The 17,506-nt window shown below is 42.7% G+C and overlaps 1 protein-coding gene across 4 annotated transcripts in view; it reads right to left on the minus strand.

Moving 5' to 3' along the window:
- The window catches only part of RIN2 (Ras and Rab interactor 2), a 112,524-nt gene extending 95,876 nt beyond the window's left edge, over positions 1–16,648 (minus strand). The window contains exons 1-2 of one of the 4 annotated variants that reach the window (XM_039531345.1): positions 16,450–16,643; positions 11,988–12,050 (exon numbers count right to left, since the gene is read on the minus strand). In XM_039531345.1, the coding sequence (XP_039387279.1) occupies positions 11,988–12,023 (36 nt within the window). In that variant the 5' untranslated portion in view covers positions 12,024–12,050; positions 16,450–16,643. Of the gene's footprint in view, positions 1–4,589; positions 4,656–11,987; positions 12,051–16,449 lie in introns of those variants that run through there. The other 3 variants (XM_039531342.1, XM_039531341.1, XM_039531340.1) reach the window with 3 other exon arrangements.
- Between the last annotated feature and the right edge of the window lie 858 nt (positions 16,649–17,506).

Raw genomic sequence — 17,506 nt, forward strand, 5'->3', positions numbered from 1 at the left:
CGCTGCTTTAATACAATGATACTACAAAAACATGTGCAGCATTAAACTCAGTCTGCTAGCAAAACGGGAATTGGAAATGACAAGATAGATAGTTAAACTAACAACCTCACAACAGATTCAGCTGGAAAGCAGCTGTGTTTCAATATCCCATGTGACAAAGAAGGGTTCTGCAGACTATGCTTAGAATTTGAATCTTGGACTCTGCTTTGCGGTGCAAAATTTGATGGGTATAGGTTATCTGCGTCAATAATAATGCAGGAAAAATGGAGGTTTGAAAGCATTCAAGGAGATAAACTATCTATGAAAGGTAAACCCCTAGCAGCCTGTCTGTCTTGTGAACGTTAGAAATAGCTCTATAAAGCTATCTTGTACATAACAGACGTTGGCTGTCTTGCTTAGTATTTCCATCTACATTTTATTAAAGTTTCAAAATAAGGTAAGTATGTTCAAAAAGGAATTATTGGGTATGGTGTGATAGAGGCCTAACATACTAAATGAGTTGGAAAAGCAGACAAGAGGTCTGATTCTCATTTACACTGTTGCTCCTTCTTCTGACACCAGTGTTACATTCCGATACAAGCACTGCCCTTCTGTTAAGAGGTAGCAAATCAGCCTCAGTCAAGGAAAAAAATCACTGACTCCCAGTCTGGGTATATTTTATGTGTAACTTCTTTTATTTATACATATGCACCAGTCTTGGAACAGAGGTGGTCAAACAGCATGCAAGGCAATCCATCCTTTCAGGAATCTCAGCCTAACTCCAGTGCCCAGTTCTCAGGAAACATCTGTCTCTCATGAACTGGCTCTAACCAGAGACCAACTCCCCTGTTGCTCACAGAGCTCATGCTCTAAGGGCCACTCACTGCCTCAACACAGAACCTTGCATAAGAAAAACTGACTACGACAAAGCACAACTTCCCAAAACTGAACACTTGCTCACATGGTGGATCTGTCTACACAGCTGCTGGGAGCGAGTCTTGCAGCCTAGGTCAACTAAAAAAGCTTACTAAAAAAGCAACATGGACATTCCAGCTCAGGCTCTGAAGCTTACCCACCCATCTCTAAGGACAGCTCCAGCTGAGCCCGAATGTCAAAGCAACGTCTACATGGCTATTTTTAGTGCTCCAGCATGAGGCTGTTGACCCAAGCTGTGAGACTGGCTCCCAGCAGCTGTGTACACATACCCTACATTTAACAGAAACACCTGGTGACACCTGCCATAACAACTGTGCCTCCTTGTGCTGGGTCATTGAGAAAACATCTGTCAGAAGAGGGAGTAGCTCAGAAGAAGAAAACACATTTACTTTCTGTCTTGGGGAATCCTGAAGCAGCAGGTTCATCTTCAATGTCTGAGATGTTGAATGAAGATCTGAATTGATACATCTCTTGTTCAAATACAACCCTAATTTCACAGAGAAAGATACAGACTCTGTCCTGAAAAATATACAGTCTAAGTCCCCAATCCTGCAAAGACTTAAGTACAAGCCTAACTTTACACACAAGAAATAGTTTCATTATAGTCAATGGAACTATTGCCTGTGTGTAAAGTTAAGCACGTGCTTAAATATTTGCAGGATCAGGGCCTAAAACAAAACCTTAATCTAATGCCAATTTATCACAACAAAATAAAGAAATAATACCACAAAATACCCCAAAATGTACACAGTATGCATGCTACATGCAGTAGTCTGGAGTGGAACTCATGTGCACATTGCTGTAAAGTGATTCACTTGATTGGGAGTGATGCAAAACAAAATAAAGTACATATAACTGGATAAATTACAAATGTTAATTTGTTCATATTAGGCATAAGTAGTATCATGCAGGTGGCTGCTCAGTATACCTTGTAGATTAACAACGTTATAAAATTAACATTTCTTATAACCCTTGTGATTCATTCAAGCAGCCATCCCAGTCCCAAAACTACATGAGGGAGAGGCTGTGATTCCAACATAAAAAGTAGGATTTTGAAATAATATTTTAGGAGAGATATCTGTAATGCCAGCTAACAACATTTGTCAGCATATATGTAAATTAAACATCTCCACGTTACAAGTCAGATCTATTCCAGAACTGCATGCTTGCCAACAGAGCCCAGCGGTTGCTGGAACATATCTGATATTTACTCCATTGTCATGGGTGTTACAATGACCTGATTTTTCACTGAGCCTCTGAAGCTTTGTGCTCATGTTTTGGATGCCAAGCATGAACTGTTGAAAACCAACAAGCCAAGAAAAATTCTATTGTCCATCAGGTCAGGACAACCCAAACTAGTTCCAGAAAAGTGACAATTAACTGCTGCATGCCAGACAAGCTGCTCCTCTGCACTTAGCAATACTCAGAGCATGGACTGATGATGGGTGCAGTCCATTTCAAGAATGGAAATGAAAGTTCGCCCTTACTTTAGTTTACTTTTAAACACCTCTGGATGCAAAAAAAGAAAGCTGATTTGGTCCTCTACTTTTCCTAAACTTCTCTGTGACAGCTCAGTCAGACCCCATCCTATACTTTGAGAAGACAAAACGACCAACTATACAGTACGTGCATTCTTCCCAAATTACAGTCTTGGGAGTAACTGCTATTTAGAGGTGGGATCAAAAAGAAGACTAAAGAAAGAGTCCACTATCAAATATTTGTTCACCAGGAAGGTACTTACAGACTATGATAACCCCTTAACCTTCGCTTTGTTAAGCTAAATAGATTGAGATCCTTGAGTCTATCACCGTAAGGCCTGTTTTCTAACGCTTTAGTCATTCTCGTGGCTCTTCTCTGAACCCTCTCCAATTTATCACCATCTTTCTTGAATTGTGGGCACCAGAACTGGACACAGTAGTTCAGTAGCAGTTGCAACCCTGACAAACAGAGGTAAAATAACCCCTCTATTCCTACTTGTGTCCCCTATTTACACATTCAAGGATCGCATTAGCCCTTTTGGCCACAGTGACACAATGGGAGCTCATGTTCTGCTGATTATCCACCACAACCCTCAAACCTTTTTCAGAGTCACTGCTTCCCAGGATAGAGTCCTCCATCCTGTACGTATGGCCTGCCTTCTTTGTTTCTAGACGTACATATTTATATTTAGCCATATCAAAGTGCATATTGTTTGCTTGTGCCTAGTTTACCAAGAGATCCAGATCGACCTGTATTTCCTCTTCATTACTACCAATTTGTGTCATCTGTAAACTTTATCAGTGATTTTATGTTTCCTTCCAAAACATTGATAAAAATGTTAAATAGTATAGGGCAAATAATCAATCCGTGTGGGATCCCACCACAAATGTACCAACTTGGTGATGATTCCTCATTTAAATCCATTTAATGCATGCCTCCACCTGAGGCCACACTAGTGAGGCCTCAGGTGGAGTACTGTCTCCAATTCTGGCAGCATACACTGAGATTTGTCTACATCTTTCCTAAAGTATCCAATGGAGAGCAACAAAAATTATAAAAGGTCTACAAAAGGAAAGGTTAAAAAAATTGGGCTTGTTTAGTTTTGAGAAAAGACAGCTGAGATGGAGACCCAATAACAGTCTTCAAATATGTTAAAGGCTGCTACAAAGAGGATGGTGATTAATTGTTTTCCATGTCCACTACAGGTAGGACAAGAAAAAATGGGCTTAATCTGCAGCAGGGGTGATTGAGGTTAGATATTAGAAAAATCTTTCAAATTATAAAGCTCTGGAATAGGCTTCCAAGGAGACATCCTCATCACTGAAGGTTTTTAAAAACAGATTGGACAAACACCTCTCAGGGACGGTCTAGGTCAAGGGTAGGCAACCTATAGCATGCGTGCTGAAGGCGGCACGCGAGCTGATTTTCAGTGGCACTCACACTGCCCGGGTCCCGGCCACCGGTCCAGAGGGCTCTGCATTTTAATTTAAATTTAAATGAAGCTTCTTAAACATTTTACAAACCTTATTTACTTTACAAACAACAATAGTCTAATTATATATTATAGACTTATAGAAAGAGACCTTCTAAAAACATTAAAATGTATTACTGGCACGTGAAACCTTAAATTAGAATGAAAAAATGAAGACTCGGCACATCACTTCTGAAAGATTGCCGACCCCTGGTCTAGGTTTATTTGGTCCTGCCTCAGAGCACAGGGCTGAACTTGATGAATTCTCAAGGTCCCTTGTACATTTAAACAAGCAACCACATTCTGAATATTGTATAGGTTTTAAAAACAATGGGGACAGGGTATACAACCTCTACACCACTAAGGCCAATACTGTAGTAGGACCATTACAGGTACTCTAACAGTCACATTTAAGCAAAATCTCTTCTTGGCCTTTGCCATGATAGATCTTACTTAAGAACGTGCATAACTTTAAACATGTGCATAGTCCCTCTGAAGTCAAGTACCTCACTGCATCAGGGCACTACTGATCAGGGCTGAGTTCCTTTCAGCTGCCTTGCTTAAATTCATCACACTTGTCCTATGAAATCCAGATTTCTATCAGGAAGCTACTCCAAATCAAGCTCTGCTAACGAAGTAAAGTTTTTTCCTTCTGTACAATTTGACGGAATTCACAAGAGTACACCAGGCTTGGTTACACACAGAGAAGAAAATAATTACTTACCTGTAACGTATTTTGTCGATCTGCCTCTTCTCCCATCCTGGAAAGGAAACATCCCTGCAAACAGTGTTATAGCTCCACCTATACCAGGAAGCAAGAAGGCCAAAAAAAAAAAAAAAGTCTGCCAGCCACAACTGACACAATTTCCTAGTAGGTGGAGTTATAATAATGTCTGTAAGGATGTTGATTTGGAAGGAAGAGGTGCCTGTATGACAAAGTATATTAATTGGTCTTATGAGAGCAGCCCTCTCTAGTCACTAGCAGAAAATAAATGTGTTTTATGAGAACAGTTAGAATAGCACTTTCTGCTTTTTGCCTTCTATTAAACACATTAATGGCATATTCAAAGGCTCCAAACTTTTCCACAATTCTACAGAGTAAACCTCTGTACTCCTACCTTATGACAGACAGCTCTGCAAAATACATGAGTAGCTAGTAATAAAGCGGTGGTAGCTGTAACTGATAAAGAAGGCAACTGTACTGTGTTATTACTGTTTCTTACACAACCTATAAAATAACTTTCAGTGATTGGCAAAACACAATACATTATGAAAATTAAGTCACACAAAATCAAGTAACTTGGCAGAATATTTTTGTGGACTGGTTGACCTCAAAGAAAGCTGAAGCAGAATAAGGCTTTAGTTTGCCAAAACTGTCAAGGTGGGGTGTTTTGGAGACATTTAATCTCCACTATATGCCACATCACAGAAACTGCAGGGATTTTCAGTCAGCACAACAACACATGGCAACTATAACATTACCAATAAAAGGAAGGCAGTAAACGGGAAATGCCTAGTCTAGAAGAAAGGTGGATACATATCATTAAGCTATCTTCAGCAAGGAACAAGAGATGTGAAGTAGAGCCAAATCACTTCTTTGGTTTCTAGAACCACAGTTAACCACATGGGAAACATATATTATAAATGATAGCTTACATGTGTGCAACAGTTGCTGAAATAATAAGGGATTAAATAATCCTTTTCTTCTGGACATAAAAAAAGTGAATCTAAAATCTAGTAAATTAAATATTTATCTTGGCAGTTTACGTGTCTTGAAAAAACCACAACAAAAATGTGTTTTCAAAGACATAGCATATAAAAAAATGTTAAGTATATGTTTAATAATAATTCCTACTCAATTTGATGTGTTATCCGTTTGCCTAGGCGAGACAGAAATTTGATTATAATTGCAAAATTTGATGAAAAAATTATGTAAAAACTTAGTAAGGCTTACTGCTCTCCAGATACTGCAGCTTCATTTCTAATACCAGCTATGCCAAGAATTCCAAGCACAATAATTAGCAAAAAGCATAGTGGATAAGTAAATGGGAATTGACACAAGGTCAGGCTTGGTCTACATTATATAGACTTATTTCACTATAACTATGGCGCTCAGGGGTATGGAAAATCCACACCTCTGAGCAACACAGTTATATCACCCAAACTCCTGTTGAGACAGCTTCTCCCGTCAACATAGCTACTGTCTCTCGAGCAGGTGGGATACCAATGAGAGAAGCTCTTCCATCAGCATAGGGAGCATCTTCACTAAGCGCTACAGCAGCACCGCTGCACCAGTGTCGATGTAACACTGTATGTGTAGACGAGCCCTCAGACTTAAGGCTGTCTGTGAAACCTTTAGTTATCATTATTTATATTTGCCAGACTTTGAAACATTTCTGTTATATTTTTTCAAAACTTTAACTTCAGTTTAGTTCCCAGCTTTCCAATATTTGGGGTTTTTTTTGTGTGTTTTATAATCACAACTTTACTTTTTTAAAGAGATCCTGACAACTTAAAAAAAAAAAACTGTCTGAAAATGTCACATTTACCAATGTCAGGCAAGATTCAAGAGCCTATTCCTAAAAGCACTCACACACACACACACACACACACACACTCTCCCAGGAAACTGATTGGAACTAGTCATGGCCCCAATCCAGCAAACACTTGAACACGTACATGTGTTCAACTTTAAGTACACAAGTAACCCCACTGATGTCAATGTGTTTAAGCACATGCTTAAGTCTTTCCAGGACTGGGTCTTGTGTGTGTTTGCAGGACCACAACCTAACATTACTATAATTGAAAGATCTAGGAAAAACATTGTTTAATTTTGTGCATCTTGACTCCGTTTTGTACGTAGTCAATTCCACTATTTACTCTGCATAACCAATACAATCTTGTTTTCTTGCCTATGCGGGTCGTGTGGGGAGAGAAAAATATTTTAAACACATTTATGTGGTAAAAGGAGAGGCTGTAAAATCACAAAACTTGGCAAGAGGACTAAAAGGACTCACAAAGTACCTGAAGCTATTTTTATCTCAAATTTAATCCGGACTAGATTTCAAATGGATGGTGTTTCTTTATGTAATACATGGGTATCTACAACCTTTGTGGTCTATTAACTATAACTTTTATTGGAAATTTCCTTATATTTTTATATTTGCATCAAGGAAAAATAGAGCTGCCACTGCTAGATATAACTCTTGATAACCCTGATACCATCATAGAATTAGCATATTTTGGTTTCATGCCTGGTAGCACTCCAAGTTCAGGCATGGTCATCACACACTTTTTACACTGGGAGGGAGGGACATTACAGGATGCTGTGAGTCTCCCCAGATATTTCCTCCCACAGAGCCCCCTCCTATAGCTCTTATCACAGAATAGGGTAATGTGGCAATGGGGTATATCTTCTACAGCCTGAATTTTCTCTGTACCATGCAACTTTCATGAAAGCTGTGCACTTGCTGTGGCTATAGGTGATATTCTTGTAGCTCTTCCATTCTGACCTCAGGGTTTGTTGCTCAGAAATTTGTAAATGAGTTTTCTATTCTTTTGCTGTGCTGACACTTGGAAAAAGTCAGGTGTCACCTCAGAACAATTTCCACCCCTCTATTCCCTGATGATAAAACAGAGAACCCTCTGGGATCCTTCAAATTAAGAAAGGCAATAAAACCAAAGCCTTCTATGGCATGTTTCTGTGCAAGTAGGGACCGTGATCCTGCAACTGTATCCATGCAGACAGATCCCTCCGACAAGTCCCAATGGGTTCTGCCTACATTTTGATTTGATTCAAAGCCCATCAAAGTCAACAGGGTCTTTCAAGGATTGGTGCCTGTGCTCCTTTTGCAAGAGCTGGGCCTTTGTTTGTATTTTTGCCATTTTATTTACAAATTCCCACATTGATATTTATAGTTTAACAAATCTAACTAAAAGAGGAAAAGTTTGAAACTTGGAAAATGTTTTAGCAAAGAGCAGTTTGTATAACCAACTTACAAAGCATTCAGCTCCCAGTTCCTAATGTACGTAATGAAAGATACTTGATCTTAGCTACAGTAAACTGCTTCATACGTACAAAAAATCAAGGTCAAATGGCTCATATTATAAAAATTACAGGACCAAAGATATTATATCACCAAGTTACACTTTCCGAAACTGAAACTCATGTCAAATATTGAGTTTTTGATCAAATTCCAATTCCAGTGTATTCACAACTTATAAGATTTTCTCTGGACCCTAATAAAAGCCATGTACAACAGCAGTGCTCATGACTTGGCACTTGGACAGAGAAATTTTAAATGATATATGGTACCCTGGTGTTCCCCAAGCAGCCAAGCAGGTGTGGGCCTTATGAACATACTAAGAATTTTGGCTTCCTTTTTTATAGCTATTTAAAATTTCTAAATCATCTTTTCCATCTTGCATTAACTGCTCTGAACATTGCAAAACATTTTTTTTAAATCCCCAACTATTGCTAGAACAGATTATTATAAAAATTTTACTACTTGTCTATGTCCCACGGTTGCCAACATCTAAACTTTTTCCCAAGAAATTATTGGCCAAATAAACTCAGCGTCAGAAATGCAGCAAGGGCCCAGACACGAAAGCAGTGGGTGTTTATTCTCGTGAACTTGATGTTCTTTTTTATAATGATATGTTTATCCCAAACTGAATTCATTTGCTCAAACTGATGAGCTGTTCCACACACACAGACAGTCTAATTAATGCCAGAGGAAATATTCATATCACATTCTGGCCCTCAATCATTATCAGGTCAAACCTAATACATGACTCCATTATGGAGTTCCTGTGAATCCTGAGTAAAAGGCTGGATATAGCATAGCTATGTTTGCCCAGGAGCAGATATGAGGCTGAACTGGGACTCAGAGAGGGACAATTTTGTCCTTTGCTCCATGGGGGAGTTTAATACATGCCAGTCCATTACATGACACAAATTACTTCCCCCTATGCACTAGCTCTGCTACGTTAGCTGGCTGAGTCCAGGCTCCATCCACTCATTACCCAATCTGCCATACCCTTCAGCTCCTGGAGGAACATAAAGCAGTCTCAGGTTGGCCAAGCTGGGATTTCCAGGTCTCTCCATATATTCTCCCTCCTAAGCATACAGTTGAATCTGCTACTTTAAGTCTGGCCAAGATGCAGTTTGGGTACTTTAGAACTTTTCTCTAACTAGGTATATAAATATCTTATATGGCATATGTCCAGAGTCAATCATTAACAGAACAATGGAAGCAAGAGTTTAGCTGAAAGAGGATGTTAAGGATCTTCAGGTAGATGAAGCAAGGTAAGGGAATGTCAGCAAATGTAATGTCATGCATGCAGGGAAAGCCAATGAGACTGTATGTTATTTTTGTGTTGACATGTATTTTGGCTCTAATACAGAATGAAAAGAACCCCAGAGTTAATTATCTGAACATAGGGACTCTGTGTTGACCAAAAACAAAGTAAAAGTAAAAAGAATAATTTTGAATGCAGAAACAGGGGTATCATTTACAAGACAATTTTTCTCTGCGAAGCACTTGTGAGGTCACATTTAGTCTTGTGCTTAGTCCTAGGCGTTGAGCCAAAAGACATACACACACATTCTGGACATGGTGCAAAGGAGAGCAAAGAGAGGTTCTGAAAGGAAAGGCTTTGAAAACTGAACAGGCCTCAAATTAGTGTGTGCAGTGCAGGCCAAGTCCACAGCTGGTGTCAATTTGCATAGCTCCATTAATGTCAATGAAACTGTACTGATTTACATCTGAGGATCTGGCTCTCAGTATTTAAATAGCTTACAAAATTACACAGGGCAGACCTTTTCAGAATTCAGGGAGATAATCATGGCCCAAGGGTAAAATTGGATATTAAACCTGAACTGGGTATTTAAACACATGTTCTCCAAAGAACCTATTTTTGCAGGGAATTTTGCACTCACCTGTGTTCTGAGGTTTAAGGAAGGAGATGATTAAGTTCCCTTTCATTACTGCTACCTTGTCCTTCTTCCCATGCCACCCACATTTTTGTCTCACCCACCTGTTATGTCTTGTGTTTTAGACTGTAAGTACCTTGGGACAGGAACTGTCATTTATTATGTGTTGGTACAGCACCCAGCACAATGGGGCCTGAACCTGGTGCACTGTCTACACTGGCACTTTACAGAGCTGGAACTTGCTGCGCTCGGGGGGGGGTGTTTTTTCACACCCCAGAGCGAGAAAGTTGCAGCGCTGTAAAGTGCCAGTGTAGACAAGCCCTCAGTTTCAAACAGCATGGTGACACCTGGACCATGTTTCCAAACTGCACTCTCTGCATGAAGATCAAAGCAACAGTAAAGGCCATACAAACCAGCATGCGGTCAGAAACGGAGGAATGTGTTCCATATGTCAACAATAAACGCTGAAGTGAATTTTGATTATGTTATTGTTTAAATGACTAGGCACAGAATGCAAAATATTCCTGACCTGCTCCTTAATGGCTCTATAAGGGGCTACATCACAAAAATCCTTTCATGAAAATGCATTAAGAGGATATCACAATTGTTTGTCACTTTACTTAAGCAAACCACTTTTTAAATAAGATTTAAATATACGATCTTTTCCCCATACTATTGGTTAGATTAAATGAGGGTACAGTTTCAGGGACTCTCTTTGCAAAATGAATGTTCAGCTGTACTTAAAAGTACAGCATGTGCTCAATGTAAGAGCACTGAATAATATATGTGCTTACATGCAAGTACAATGAGGCAGCAGCAAGTAATAGAGTGAAGATCAACTATTTGGACCTGACTCAGCTCTCATTGACAATGGTGTAAATCAGAAGTAACTCCTCTGAAGTATAAACAAGTGTAAAACTGATGTAAAAGGAGAACCCGACCCCTAGTCTGGATCTAATAAAGGCTCTCCTTTCTGCTATTGTTACTGCAGACACAACCTTAGAGTGAGATTCACTTTTGATGCAAACTAGGATCCTTCCAACCCATTTCAGCTCTGTGGTCAGGCTACAAAGGGTATGGGGTGGGAGGGGGAAAGAAGGGGGAAGAGCAGGGGTGGCCAACCTGAGCCTGAGAAGGAGCCAGATTTACCAATGTACATTGCCAAAGAGCCACAGTAATACATAAGCAGCCTCCCATCAGCTCCCCATCCCCTGCTCCCAGCGCCTCCCACCCACCAGCACGTCCCCCTCCCTCCCGATCAACTGTTTCATGGCATGCAGGAGGCTCTGAGGGGGAGGAGCGAGGGCATGGCAGGCTCAGGGGAGGGGGCGAGAAGGGGTGCAGTGGGGGCAGGGCCTGTGGCAGAGCCAGGGGTTGAGCAGTGAGCACCCCCGCAGCACATTGGATAGTTGGCGCCTGCAGCTCCATCCCCGGAATTGATGCCTATACAGGGAGCCACATATTAACTTCTGAAGAGCCGCATGTGGCTCCAGAGCCATAGGTTGGCCACCCCTGGTATAAACAGTCTCTTTCAGCACTGATATTCTGTTGCATACAAGAGCACCATTTCAATAGCAATTGTATTACTTAATGACAGGTTTCAGAGTGGTAGCCGTGTTAGTCTGTATCAGCAAAAACAACAAGGAGTCCTAACAAATGTTTTTGGGCATAAGCTTTTGTGGGCTAAAACCCACTTCATCAGATGCTGGGTTTTAGCCCAAGGAAGCTTATGCCCAAATAAATGTATTAGTCTCTAAGGCGCCACAAGGACTCCTCATTGTATTTGTATTGCTTAAAGTGTTTTACCTTATCATCTACCATCTGTAAGCACTGAGGTATTTATTTTCAGTGTACTAAACTCAGACAAATATTGGATAGATACTCCCTCTGCCCTCAAAACAAAAACAAACCAAACCACAAATCCATCACACTGCTACTCCACCATACACCTCTACCCCAATATAACGCTGTCCTCAGGAGCCAAAAAAATCTTACCGTGTTATAGGTGAAACCGCGTTATATCAAACTTGCTTTGATCCGCCGGAGTGAGCAGCCCCGTCCCCCCGGAGCACTGCTTTACCGCATTATATCCGAATTCGTGTTATATTGGGTCATGTTATATCAGGGTAGAGGTGTATTAAGTTATTTTAAATCAATTTGTTTCCTAAGCAAATGTCCTAATCTTACCACCTCTAGGAGGTGAGGCAACAGTTCAGTCTCCATGCCAGTCAGGTCCTGATCCAAAGCCCACTGAAAAAAAAAAATCAATGGAAAGTCTCCCATGAATTTAATAGGCTTTCGATAGGGCCTTATCCCTCTGCAGAGACTGCCAATAAAGATGCCAATTAGTGGTAATTATCACACTGGTTTTGTGATGTGCCCTAAGAGTAGGACTGAGACCACCAAACTCATTTCACATAGTGAAATACCAATTCTCTACAGTTGGAGGGATATGAATTACAGAATGCATCACTACTGCATCATAGCCATGTTTGTCAAGCTGATAACATTCCACAGAAGCCCTTGAGCTGCTACGTTGTTGGTGGTGTTTTTGTGATAAGCTACATACTCAGAATTCAGCCTCCTAACTGTTCATTATAAAAAAAAAAGTTCTCCCAGTAAAATCAAAAGCTGCCAACTTTAACAACATATGGAGGGTAGGTCCATTGATGGCTATTAGCCAGGATGGGTAGCGATGGTGACCCTAGCCTCTGTTTGCCAGAAGCTGGAAAAGGGCGACAGGGGATGGATCACTTGATTTTTACCAGTTCTGTTCATTCCCTCTGGGGCACCTGGCATTGGCCACCGTCGAAAGACAGGATACTATGCTAGATGGACCTTTGGTCTGGCCCAGTAGGGCCATTCTTATGTTCTTAGTAGAATCCTGTCTAAAATTAGTTTATAAACTCTCTAGGCAGGGACTGTCTTCCTAGGTGTTTGCACAGAGCCTAGCACAAAGAAGTCCCAATTTGGCAGCAATTTTTAAGCAGTCCACTAATTCTCATGTTCAAAGATATGACCAATATGAAATTTCCAATGTTCTTTGCTTAGACTTGAATATTTACTCAGCCATTCCAAACTCTTGGTCAATCAATAACTTTGGTTTGTTTTATACAAGCACTTTTAGAGGCTATTTTTAAATGTTGGATTACTGGATTACAACATATGTGGGTTTCTGACTCACTGACCTATCAGGGATGCTTTCCATTTCCAGGCAAGACACGCTAGCTAGGTTCCCATTTCCATCCTTATCGTCTGGGTCAGGAGACACAAAGAATGCTGCAGAAAGATCATGTTTAGGCCCTAGAGAAGGAACTACCTTCTCTCACTCAACAATGACCCTCAGAACAATACATTTTGTAGAATACCAATACCAGTCCAATTCTCCTCATCCTAAAAGTCTACGGCTGCAACCCAGAGCCTGAAGGGATGTTAAAAATAACAACATGTTTGGGGGGAATCCTCAGAACACCACCAACATGGGACATGGAAGATCCTTGGGGGGAAAAGGAGGTGGGTATTTAGCTGTACAAATCCACCAGTTCATTTCACAATGATTATATTCAAAAGCTGGTTGCAATTTTTTCATCTAAACATTTTTAGATGAAAAATGGCTGTACCACCAAAGCAAAACTTTTCACAGAAAAAGTTTGTTTTTTCTTGAAGTTTTCCAACGAAAAGCCAGAAATTGATTTTCTTTAGGTAACAATGTATGGTGTTCAGTTCTTAAAAGAGTTGGGTTGCTTTACACTGAAAAAATTTGAGTTTTTATTTCAGCTTTTGATAAAACCAGAAGACTTCCCTGGGAAATTTGTGGGAAAAAAGTAATTGACATTTTTGACCAGCTCTCCTCACAGCCTTGTATATAATCTCTTATTTGTTTATTAAATGTGAACAAATTGCTAGATAGATTCGCAACAAAATTATGAAAGCATTGAAAGCTATAAACATAGAATCTTCGATGAGTGGATTCAGGGAAAGTTGCAAGATTTAAGGATTTTCTTCTACATAACTGTTCCTCCATATTTTGAGGAAAGTCAATATTCATCCCCCCCATACTAATCTTGGTAAGCATTTAGTTTTATTTTTAATTAATATAAAAGATAAATCAATGCATTTAGCAACACCTTTTGTTAGTGATATCAAATGCAGTCTGTATTTAATATTGTACAGCTAAAGAGGACTGTTCCAAATCAGAAATTCAATTCAGATAGAAATATGCCCATTTTTCTTGCTTAGTTATGTGATAGAGAGAGAGAGAGACACGGTAGTGAGGTAATATATTTTTACTGAACCAACAAATGGTTACCTCACCTACCCTGTCTCGTATGCTGGGACCAACCTGGTTGCTACAACAACAACACTACAAATAACATGTTATTAATAGATGTTTCTAGCTAGTACAGTCCTAACTGCCCATATAATCAAGTAACATTCAAAAAAATCTGTCCCAAATAAAGTCTACTATTTAAGAAACAATTAAATTATCTCAAAGATAACATATCTTACATATTAAAGAAGTGGTTGTGTTTTCTCAGTCCAGGTTTACACTAGGAGCACTTTCCTGGTATAGCTATGCAACATATACTTTGGTCCCCTGTTAAGGAGCAAGGGCTTTTTAGGCACTCAGATTTAAAAATTTTATTAAAGTAAATGTTTGAAATGAAATAGACACAGGTTGAGAGGGACGGTACTGTACATCTGGGGTCAGGCTTGGGTTATGGTGGTTACAGATGTAGTTTGCAAGGATGAAAAGATACATACATATCGCATAACCGGCATAGACCCAGATTGGGGTGCAAGGGTTTTTAAAGTGTCAGTGGATAAGTGGGCTCAGGTACGCCACCCAGGCATGAATAAGGAGTCCAAGTCAGTATCGGTGGAGCAGATAGGCACATTGGTGGGGTGCGATGCATGCAGTATACAAAACCTAGAATAGACTTGAATAGTACTGGTAAAGTGCCCTTAGCATGGATGAAGCTTATACTAGCAAAATGTGGTTTTGCTGGCATAGCTTATTCCAGTGCCCAACCCTTAACTACCAAGTGAAATAAATTATACCAGTATAACTCTACACCAGGGGCTTTTGCCTGCACAGCTATATTGGCCAGGGATCATCCTTACTAACATAGCTATGCTGGCAAAAGTTTGTACCGTAGGCCTGGAATTCCCCGCTCAATTATCAGAGCCCCATTGTGCTACACACCATATGCTAGAAGAAGGTCCCTGCCCCAAGGAGCTCATAATCTACACATCAGACAGGATGCAACAGGTAGGCAAAACAGGTCAGTGGAGGCTGGCTGGGTTGGAAGGATGAGGTAACAATAAAAAACAAAATTTTGCAGAAAATCAGAAGTCAAGGTTCTCAACCTGCCTAGCCAATCCCAGATGGGAGCAATTTGTAAATATCATAGACTAGGTAGTTTTAAGGAAAGATTTAAAAGATGGTGGGTGGGTGTGGGTGTGTACACAGCCGTTCCATTTTGAAAGAGACTAACAGTTACTGGAACAGACTACTGGACCAAGTAATCACACTACCTTTGGTCAATCTGCTTATCATTTGTATTGCTGTAGCTCCAACAGACCCAGTTAGGATCAGGACTCCATTGTGCTAGGCACTGTACAAACACATAGTAAGACACAGTCCCTGCCCCCAAAGAGTTTATGATTTAAGTTAAGACAAAGTGACAAGTATACATGACCAACAACAGAAGGCAAACTAAGGTGAGAACATGTGATAATGTCAGTTACACGTGCAACATAGTTGTTGGGAATCCTTTTAAAGTAGTGTGTTTTTTTGTATAGGGGGACGATCTGCCACTTAAAACTACTAAAGAGAAAATCAGCCAAGAAGTTTTCCTCACATATAGCCACTAGTAACTTAGTGCGAGATGCACAAAAGGATACCAGCCAATAAAGGAGAGTGATAAGATAATTTAAAGGGAGGTTAAAAATAAGACTTCATAAGAATTCTAATATTTTTGCTTGGCATTGCTCATAAGAACAACTTCCTGTTCAGTTTTTCGAGCTACCTATAGGTTATGAGTCTAACTGATCACCATATACAGGGTCAGGTAAGAAACACCCCCCCGCCCAGGTCAATGCCCCCACTGCAGGGACCCTCCTCAGCAGCGTATAGGTGCGGGTGACTTGCCAGGACCAGCGAGGTGTATCTCAGCCATATCCTTGCCATTGTGGGGGCCTTGAATACCCGGCATCGGGGCCCACCCCGCTCCCTGCCTAGGGCACAGGCCAGGCTAGCCTGGGGAAGGCTGTACTGCTTCGGTCTCACTCCGGTTGCTGAGGTTACCTGTGACACACACAGGAGCTCAGACTGGAGGAGCTGGTGGCTCCCTTCTGGCCTTGAACTCTAGACAAAGGGTGGGAATTTCAAAAGCAGCGCAGCCATTTCAGGGCTCCAGGCTGGCTCCTAAACCACCGAGATGGGTTTGAAAATCCCACCCCGCAACAGGCCCCGAGTCTCCTCCCAGCCGGCGCAGAGCGGCCCCGCGGGCGCCAGGCCACTGAGCGGAGCCGGCCCCAGCGCCGGGCGGGGGGGACCCCTCAGGGCAAGGGGGAGCGCTGGGGACCATCGCTCGGCCCGGCCCCCCACGCGTGTCCGCACAGCCCGCGGGGGCGCGGCCCTTACCTGGCTCGGCCTCCTGCCCGCAGCGGCGGGAGCAGCCGGGCGCTGTCCGCCTCGCCGAGAGGGGAGGGCGGGAGGAGCCGGGGCTTTGTGTGGCCGGCCTCCCTCGCCTCACCCCCTCCCCACTGCCGAGGGCCGGCCGGCCGGCGAACCCCCTGGGGCAGGGCGCCTGCGCCGAGCCCCCTCAGCTGCCCCCCGGGAGGGCGGGGCAGAAGGGTCCGGCAGGGGGCAGGGGCTGGGCTTCGCTGCGGCCATTTGCCGCCCCGCCTGCTACGGGGAGCTGGGCAGCCGCGGGGGAGGGACGGTCCTGACGGCGAGGGGACGGGGGGGAGCAGCGCAGGGGTTGGGGGGCAGTGGTGGGGGCGGGGAGCAGCGCACGAGGGCAGTGGTGGGGGTGGGAGAGGACTGGGGAGTTGAGGGGTAGGGATTGGGGCGGGAGCAGCACAGGAGGGCAGTGGTGGGGTGGGGAGGGACTGGGGAGTTGAGGGGTAGGGATTGGGGCGGGAGCAGCACAGGAGGGCAGAGATTGGGGTGGGGAGGGACTGGGGAGTTGAGGAGCAGCGCAGGAGGGCAGTGGTGGGGGGGGAGGGACTGGGGGAGTTGAGGGGTAGGGATTGGGGCGGGGAGCAGCACAGGAGGGCAGAGATTGGGGGTGGGGAGGGACTGGGGGGAGTTGAGGGGTAGGGATTGGGGCGGGGAGCAGCGCAGGAGGGCAGAGATTGGGGGCAGGGCGGGACTGGGGGAGTTGGAGGAACAGAGGCAATTAGGGCTGTGCGGCAGCAGGAAAGTTGAGGGGCAGGAGTAGCGGGATTGGGAGGTCTGGCAGGGGCTGGAGCCATGAGGAAGTTGGGGGGCTGGAATCGGGAGAGGCTGGGGTAGTGGGGGGAGCAGGAATAGTGGGGACCCCTTAAAGGGCCAGCCCCATTTCCCTTCAGCACCTGGCTCTCCCCTGAGCTGTAGGGGAGATCACAGCTATGGAGGAAAATGGGACGAAGGGAAATGTGAGAGTCTCACCTGGTGCCTGGAAGAGAGTGGGTAGAGAATGGACCTGGAGCTGGAC

The sequence above is a fragment of the Mauremys reevesii genome, linkage group 3 (assembly GCF_016161935.1).
Source record: "Mauremys reevesii isolate NIE-2019 linkage group 3, ASM1616193v1, whole genome shotgun sequence".
NCBI classification, from domain to species: Eukaryota; Metazoa; Chordata; order Testudines; family Geoemydidae; genus Mauremys; species Mauremys reevesii.